The 9,267-nt window shown below is 34.6% G+C and overlaps 1 protein-coding gene across 1 annotated transcript; it reads right to left on the bottom strand.

Moving 5' to 3' along the window:
* Window positions 1-370: 370 nt before the first annotated feature.
* Window positions 371-5,134, bottom strand: LOC130713941 (uncharacterized). The gene is made up of 9 exons (XM_057563771.1): window positions 4,862-5,134; window positions 4,366-4,603; window positions 4,142-4,279; window positions 3,974-4,054; window positions 3,697-3,853; window positions 3,286-3,330; window positions 2,331-2,496; window positions 1,855-2,222; window positions 371-932 (listed from the first exon to the last, which is right to left on the bottom strand). Exons 1-9 carry the CDS (start codon window positions 5,030-5,032, stop codon window positions 614-616), a joined length of 1,683 nt encoding a protein of 560 aa, XP_057419754.1. The 5' UTR covers window positions 5,033-5,134; the 3' UTR covers window positions 371-613.
* Between the last annotated feature and the right edge of the window lie 4,133 nt (window positions 5,135-9,267).

Here is a 9,267-nt window from a genome sequence, read left to right as displayed (position 1 = left end):
ACTTCCGCTGAATGGATATGTCAATTGAATGTCACGGATTGATTTCTGGGGTTCAACAACCATTACCGTTTTTTTTTTTCGGGTCACCGATAATTGTATTAATTGGTAGAGTAAAAAAGAGGCTTACATGGCTTCATCTGAAATGGAACATGTGAAACTGACAGAACAAGATCACTTCACGTTTAAACATGTGATCCAGCAGCTGGCTGGGAATATGAATCTGCAGCTGAAGCTAGCCATGGTTTGTGTCTGACAAAACAAAATAATAGGTCAAAGAATAATAATAATTTACGCACAACCCTTGTCTGCGGGTCTTCATTTGTCTTCAAAAAAAGTTATTGACTGAATTGAGAAACAAAAAGATAAGAAGTCCAAATCAATTCTCCACCAATATTAATTGACGAGCTGTAATGACTTTTGAGTTTTGAATCATTCATTTCTTTCTAGCTAAATAAACTAAACACCTAATCAGTTCACTTTTGCAGTCAAATTGGTCCATATGGTTCCATTTTTCAATACCGGTACAAACAGTAATTACATGATTTACTCACAAAGACGAGAGACAGAACATCGCAACATGCTACAACAAGAGCATTGGCAAGATGTTATACTTCTACTCAAGCTTGTGTAGCCCAATGCTGAGATCAGATGATATGGAAACGAGAAGAGGAACAGAGTGAAGCCACATGGCTCTGAAGACTCGTTTCTTATGAGCTTGTATGGATTGGGAAGGCTTGTGACCATTATATCTAATATCAAAGATGTGGATCACGGGATCAGCTGAACCAGATGTTATGTACATTCCATTGGGAGACCAAGCCTGGTCTACCAGAGCTGACTGAGCTTCACTGCTACTTTGCTTCCATCCAAAAGCATGAAGTTCTGTCTTCTTCGATCTTATATCAAATAATCGAAGTTGTTGCTCTGGAGTCCTGCAACAAATCAAAGAAAAAGAATATAGTTCATTTGTCATCTATAAACTTACATGCATGCAACAAATTGCATGCATGTAAGTAGTATCAATATATGTGATCTTAGGTGTGGATAATCCTAGATTCTTGGTATGAGTTCTGAGTTTGAGTGTTCTTGGTGATGAAAAAGAAAGGAGGGAAGGATGATAGGGTTTGAGTGAAGGAGAAAATCTAATTTTATAGGTAAAATAAGTTTGTTGTCCCTCTAAAATTAGCAAAAATTGGTTTTAGTCACTCGACTGATATGTCACCCATCATGTCATCTGGCACATCATATTTCCCACGTGGCGGATGATGTGGGTATGTCACAGAAGCTCTGGCCGAACAAGTTAGCAAGTCATCGGAGCTCAAGCTTAGATGAGGACTAAAGCCAACCTAATTTATCTAAACGTGGGGATTACAAAGTTACTCCGATGAGGGACTAAAATCAAACCTCACGCATTTTACACGGACCTGAAACTTATTTAACCAACATCTTTCTCGAGATTGAAAATTTAGAGAACCACAATAAAATGAACCACAATCTTTCTCTCAATTCAGTCTACCGATTGATTATAACAACATTAGACTATGATAGTAACATTCATTTCAGCATGCACAATACACCATATACAAAAGGAAATAGTTTTACCACAACACTCAAATAAACTAATGGTAATAATGCAATAAATTTCATCTGGTGTTTTGTACTGAATCTTATAATTCCATTTTCAAATGAACATGCACAAACTTCCATCAAGAAATATTCAAGACCAACAGCAAAACATAACACATGCTATAGATTCTGGTATGGTATAGAATTATAGAAATATAGAAAAGCTTGTGAAAGGTAAAGAATCAGTGATAATATAATAAATACATCAATAAAGCAGAAGTAACTTACCCTGTTTGAACCATGAATAAATTGAAATCGCATGGATTTGGCAGGACACTCAAGCATTTAGTATCAACCTGATGCATGAAATCTTGTATTCCTACATGGGCATCGTACCCTATAATTTTCCTGTCTTTGCCAGCAGACAATACAATCTGCTTCTGCTGCATGCCAGCAACTCCCATGACCGAAGAAGAATGAAGATTCATATGCAATGGTTTAGGTTTCCATTTGTTCTCACCATTCTCACTCCATAACATAACAGCATGATCAGTCCCCGCAGTTACAAAGCTGGTATTTTCCCATGGCAGGAAAACAATGCTATTGATAACACTTTTAACATGAGGCTTGTCCTCTAAGAATTTGACATCTGCTTTCTGTCAATCACATACATGTTTCACTTATATCAATATCCTTCCAGATAAAAGAAACAAAAATTCTAACCTTCCACATCTCTGCTAGCATATTCTCATAAAAAATCTTACCCCTTCCCCTCGTACTCTAAAATTTGTAACTGAGATTTGAGAATCTTGACCATCGGCACTATATACTGAAAACAGCCTGTTTCCGTCTGGATGCCAAGCTATATCTTCTGGCCATCTTCTCTCTAAGGTTAGACAATTAGCAGTGCTAAGTAGAGAGGCTCCTGGTCTACAAATTAAGATGAAGTGAAAATGTAAAAATACTGAAATTGAGTGGCAATTTTTAAGATATCTTTAAGTTCATTAATTATGATGTCATTCTACAACAAAAGTTCAAATATACTGAGGGACTAAGTGTGATTGGTGAAGGCAGGAGAAAGATAAACCAGATGTGAAGTCCTTTCTGAATGAAATAACAGCCCAACTGCCCAAGCACACCATACTTTAAAGTACCACTGACTAAATAAGAAGGAACTCCAAGTATGGTATGAACATTACTAAAGCAAGTTCGAGCATGCAATCTTCACCACCTTATTTCTTTGCAGTATTCATTATTGAAGGATGCAGTAAGCTTATATTGCAAATTGCTACATCCAAGTTGCATATTTGATAATTAGACCACTGAATTATCAAGAATTTTCTTGAAAATGCATATGCTGAGGGAGAATCAAATGAACTCAACAGCTTCTCCTACCATATTCTAAGTGATATGTTTATGCATGTTTAATGCGATGAATGTCTTTTTCTATTCAAAATGATCATATTATAATAATAATAATTATTATTATTATTATAATAATAATTATTATTATTATAATAATGAAAAAAGACAAAAAAAAAGCCTTCTATGCATTAGAGCTTTCACAATTTATATGCAAGATGAACACATTTCATTCAGCCCTTAAGCGGATACATATTTTAAACTCATTTGTACAGTCCTCACACATTACTTGATATTTAAACATATAAGGAGAAAGTGAGTTATATTAAAAGGCTCAGAATAAAAATCAGGACATACCCCCGAGACTGAACTTCCCACAAGTTGACAACTCCGTCCAAAGCACTGTAAGTATCCCAAAAAGAAGCAAGCATCACACTTGTAGGAATATAACAATGTTGAATCACCAGAAAAAAATAACTTTGATAAGATTGAAATTCAAACTGAGGATGACAAAGATTGGCACGGTATTCTTTTCCTTCCATTGTATCATTATCATATATAATATATATCCGCAGATATTTATCTGAGGATAAAAGGAGATATTAAACCACTAATGTTCACTAAAGCATGAAGATCTGCCTTTTGTCATATCCCAAAAGCTGAGAGATAAAAAGTTAAAAAGAGTAATCATGCAGAATTGGAAAAATGGACAATTTTGTTATTCAGTAAACCTTGAGCACATTGCCTAAAAAAATAAAAGTATATTACCTGGTCGCAAAACGTTGATCATTCACAGGATACAGAGCAATACTTCGCAATCTCTTCTTGTTCTGGGTTGATATATAACAACTTTTTTGATTTTTCACTGAGGTTGGTGAAGAGCTTTTACATACCAAAGGAATCAATGCCACATGTTCTTTCTGTTCTGGAAAGCAAACATATTCTTGACATAAGTTAACTAATCCGAAAATAGAAGCACATAGCCTTAGTTAAGGTTATGCAAAACAAACAACAAACAATGGTACCCTTGAAAGAAATGTCTTACCAAATTTTCTTTTTGTCTCTCTTCCCTTGATTCCAATATTGTTTTGCTCAGTAGAAAGTCTCTGAGGCTTATCAGATTTTACTGTAGAACAACAACCATACAAGTGAATTCTAATGGTTTAACATGGAAATTGGGACTTAATTGAAGCTTTTGCAGAAGAGTGAGAACCTGGCAAACGCGGTGTGGATTGTGAGAATTTCGATCTCACAGCAGGAACAAGACGCTGCAGGGGCTTGGATTGAATGAGGTTTCTGTAAGAACCTTCACTTCTATAAATGGAACCGGTTGATGCATTCTTTCCTTCCACTGTAGAACAACAATCATACAAGTGAATTCTAATAGTTTGACATGGAAATTGGGACTTATTAAAGCTTTCACAGAAGAATGAGAACCTGGCAAACGAGCGGATTGCGCGATTTTCGAACTCGCAGCAGGAACAAGACGCTGCTGCTGGGGTTTGGAAGGATATGCAATGTGGTTTCTGGAAGAACCTTCACTTGCATGAACTGGACCATTTGATGTATTCAATGTCTCTGTAACTTTTTCATGTGAAGTACCTGCATTAGTTCGGGCTCGAAAGCGAGCCAGTTTGGATTCGGCATCTCGAAACCTCTTCTCAGCCTCCTCAAGCTGCAAATTTTTCCCAAACATGTAAAGTCATCAGCTAATGATTTGCATGCAAAGTTTCAATTTCTAGGGTTTTATTTGATTTTTTCAGTCCAAAAACGTTATAAACAAACAAGTTTAGTTCACCATTCACAACTTCACATCAAACAATCAGTTTTGAGTTTTCCATTTGCATTCATAGAAACATGAAATCAAACACATAATAGGCATTCAACAGAAATGAAATGGTTGAATTGAGAAAATGGAAGAGGAAATGGAAACCTTAGAGGTGTAATAGGAGACATGGTAACGGAGGCCTTCGACTTCATGGGATCGGCTTTCAACCAGATCGACTAATGCTTCCTCGTGTTCTGCTGCTTCGGTTGTGGTTGTGACATTGACGACACCGTTTTGCTGATCTTCCATTCGCTTCTTCTTCTCTTCGGATGCCATTTTCGGCAGTAGCTGGTGCTACTGTACTGGGTTGTGTTGCAATGGCGGTGTCGTTTCAGTTTCTGAACAAGTTTTAAGGAAGATGAAGAGGCGCGGTTTTAAGGAAGTAACTGCCAACTAAGTTGCCCACTATGATCACAGCAAGGCAACATGTTTGATGACTCAGCTGATAGGATAAAACAGCTCGTATTCTCACGCGTTCCTTACGTGGCCTTATTTATTATTCAACGCGTTCCTTACGTGGAAAACTTATCCAGAATGAACCTTATTTATTATTCAACGTGTTCCTTACGTGTAAACCTTATCCTGACTGAGTCTTATCTCGTATTCTACTGTGTTCGTTACGTGTACAGTTTATCCGGTGCGAGTCTTATCTCGTATTCTGACGCGTTCCTTACGTGGCCTTATTTATTATTCAACTCGTTCCTTACGTGGAAAACTTATCCAAAACGAACCTTATTTATTATTCAACGTGTTCGTTACTGGAAACCTTATTCTGACCGGGTCTTCTCTTATTCCATAGTGTTTGTTACGTGTAATTATTATCATGAGCGAGTTTTATCTCGTATTCTGACGCGTTCCTTACGTGGCCTTATTTATTATTCAACTCGTTCCTTACGTGGAAAACTTATCCAGAACGAACATTATTTATTATTCAACGTGTTCGTTACATGTAAACCTTATCCTGACCGAGTCTTATCTATTATTCCACAGTGTTCGTTATGTGTAAACATTATCATGAGCGAGTCATCTCGTATTCTGACGCGTTCCTTATGTGGCCTTATTTATTATTCAACTCGTTCCTTATGTGGAAAACTTATCCAAAACGAACCTTATTTATTATTCAACGTGTTCGTTACGTGTAAACCTTATCCTGACCGGGTCTTCCCTCTTATTCCATAATGTTTGTTACGTGTAAACATTATCATGAGCGAGTCTTATCTCGTATTCTGTCGTGTTCGTTACGTGTAAAACTTATTCCGAGCGAGTTTTATCTCTTATTATATCGTGTTCGTTACGTGTAAAACTTATCCCGAACGAGTCTTATCTCTTATTCTACCGTCTTCATTACGTGTAAAACTTTTCTTGAGCAGAGAGCTAAGTCATAACTTATCATTGATAACTAATTTTTGTTTCATTTTCACTCTCATTCTCTAGTACAATTGTTTCAATATTCATAATTTTTATAATTTATAATATATTAATTGGTAAATTTAATTAATTTTATCATCTATTAGTTGTCTAGTTGATAATGTTAAATTAAAATTAATAATTACCCATGCATGTAAATTCAATTAAAAATTGAGTCATTTTTTATAAATGGTGAAAATATTAATTTTGCTCCAATACTATACTAGGATAACACATTCTTATCTCTTGTTCTATCATATATTTATTATGTGTGAAACTTATCCTAACGGGGGTTGGGTTAGAGCTCATCCTAACATGATAGAGTAACTAATTTATATTATATTTTCACTCTCATTCCAAATTAAGATTATTTTAATATTTATAATTCTCATAATTTATAATATATTTATTAACAAATTATAAAATATTAATTTTATTATCTATCATTGCTAGTTCCTTTTTTTTTGAAATCAATTGCTAGTTGATAGTGTTAAGTTAAAATTATTAATTACTCATATAAATTTAATTAAAAATTGACTAATTTATAAATGGTAAAATTATTAATTTTACTCTAATAAAAATATTTTTTCTTTATCACTTCGCCCTAACGTTATTTCGTTACTTACATTGTAATAGTAAAAAATAAACTAGTTATTCACTAATAATAAACTAGACTATGATAACATCACCAATTCTCAATCCCACAAATTAACTAAAATTCATGGAGTAGGTCTATGATAACATCATTGAGTGCCAAAAAACAAGATGGAATTTTTAGACAGAAGCCATCCACAACCTTCAAAGGGAGAGATTCTCTCCATGCTGTGTGGAAGAGATGTGACAAAGCAGTGATTCCACATATGGTTCACTCAGTTTTAGTGTCAATCCAACAAAGTACTCTTGATAGTCTCAAGGTGGTTTGAAGTGAAATTTCATATATGAAGTAAAAGAAGTCTCAGCAATTAAACAAGGTGATCTTAATGTGACTGATTACTTCACAAAGATTTGGATAATTTGGGACCAACTTGCTAATTTGGACCAAATCCAATTTCCATTTGTTCTACTGTGTACTTGTAGTGCAATTTATGGTGCTTTGGAAAGGAAAGCACAAGATCCTTTATCACCAATCAATCATGAATGTATTTTCTTACACATTAAACTGTACGTGCAACAAGATGTCAAATTATGAACAATATGATCGGAATTCGGAAGTATGGGCTTTGAAGCTAGAGCAGTGGCTTCAAATTCCAATCAAAACTGTACCGATGATGTCTACAATAATCTTCGTGGAGCGTGTACTAGGGAGAACCAAAGTTTGTACTCATTGTGGTAGGATCGGACATACAATTAATGTGTGTTAGCGTAGACATAGATTCTGACATAAATGCAAAAATAATCAAGGGGCCGGCTATACGAAGGAAGACAAGAAATACAGGATATTAGGTCAAATCAACACTCTATATATGCAAAAGGTCTCTGAATTCTTCACTAACTCTAATTTCTTGATTGAAAAAAGTATATGTCAAATGTGCATAGGCATGTACAACTATGTAAGCAAGTAAGTATAGTGATACTTCGAAATTAAAAACAAAGAGCTAATTGCTTGAATTCCAACCTTCATAAAAACATCCAAATTAAGTTACATATTTTTGTAAAATATTTTCCTTGTGAGATTTTTGTGGGCCGTGATAAGATGACTCTTGGCTCCTTTTGAGGGTCTTCAAACATAAATATAGTACCGAGCAAAGTTGCGCTTGCCTGTAACCCAAGCGGGGGTATTAAAGTGATGGAACACATGTTCACAAATAATGCCAATTGGGGGTGGCGGGTGGCCGTAGCAACACCCTTTGAATAAAGTAATGTAAGACTCCACAATAAAAAAATAAAAGGTAAATATAGTACAAAAGAACCTTGGCATACAAAAGAACCTTGGCATATGCAGACGTCATCTTCTTATCAACCATTATGGTGATAAAGGTTTCTCTACCATGAGATTCCCATATATGCGGTTGGAGAGATCAAAGCTCAATTTAAGGTTGTTTTTATAATATGGGTGTATTAAAATAATACATATCTAAATCACAATAGTCGGGAGAAAACTATAATGCTCATGTTACTAAGAAATTTGGGAGGGTGATCATAGGCTTGAAAGGTTTCACATCTAATGCCGTTGATGGGAAACATCACAGATAGTTCCATCATTCAATGGGGCAAAACGTTCTCACATTACGGGTCATGAGGTTAGCGTTGATACTGAGCAAGTGTATGTTTGGTTTTCAGTTAGAAAATCCGTTTGAAGCATTGAAATCCGAGACCACAATTTTCAATGCACATTCAGCCAACGAAATGCACTTATTGGGTTCAGTGAATGTGCTTTCACATTCACCCAACTGAAAACCAAACAGGCTAATATAGTCGACTAAGTTCTGACATCAAAATATATATAGTGTCATAACTTCAACACTTTTAACAATCTAAAAAGAATATTTCTACTAAAAGTTAAGTGGAGACGAGGGACATGATAAAGGCGGGTGACTCTAAGCTAGACAAAGGCCATCCCCATGGGTGATAAGTTTAAATTTCGTTATGATACATAACCTCGTACTAACTACTTTTAATTTCACGATGTATTTTAAAATAAAATAAAAAAATAATATACATGTTTAGAAAAAACTTAAATTAAATCTGCTATATTATGGCAATTAAGTTCTTCTCTCAAACAATGATACATAAGCTTTTTTATACTATTAAATAGTTTTCATAAATAAATCTTGTTAATTTTTTTTAAATAGTATCTACATATCTATATAAATAAACTCGTGCAATACACGTATAATGCACACATATTATATCTAAGTTAAGAGTTTAGTAACATAAATATAAGAAACGTGATATAATTTCTAGGCAATTTTTTCAGTAACCCTCTAAAAATGAAGAGGTTTCATACATTTTACTTTAATCTGTTATATTTTTTCATAACAAACTTTTTTAAAGTTTAGGTCATTTATATGCTAAAAATTGAACTAATTGATATTATAACTCTATTTTTCATTGAATACCGGAGCAATGTTAATTTCTACTTATATAAAGAGCCATAGTCCGTA

This window comes from Lotus japonicus, chromosome 4, assembly GCF_012489685.1.
Source record: "Lotus japonicus ecotype B-129 chromosome 4, LjGifu_v1.2".
NCBI classification, from domain to species: Eukaryota; Viridiplantae; Streptophyta; class Magnoliopsida; order Fabales; family Fabaceae; genus Lotus; species Lotus japonicus.
This window is presented reverse-complemented; position numbering and strand designations above follow the sequence as displayed.

Bases quoted from the DNA above. Each gene is read 5' to 3' on its own strand.
- LOC130713941 (XM_057563771.1), bottom strand. From the start codon at position 5,032: ATGGCATCCGAAGAGAAGAAGAAGCGAATGGAAGATCAGCAAAACGGT. The intron at 2,223-2,330 runs GTAAGATTTTTT...TGTGATTGACAG, and splicing joins TTAGAGTACGAGGGGAAGGG to AAAGCAGATGTCAAATTCTT. The intron at 933-1,854 runs GTAAGTTACTTC...GATTTGTTGCAG, and splicing joins TTATTCATGGTTCAAACAGG to GACTCCAGAGCAACAACTTC.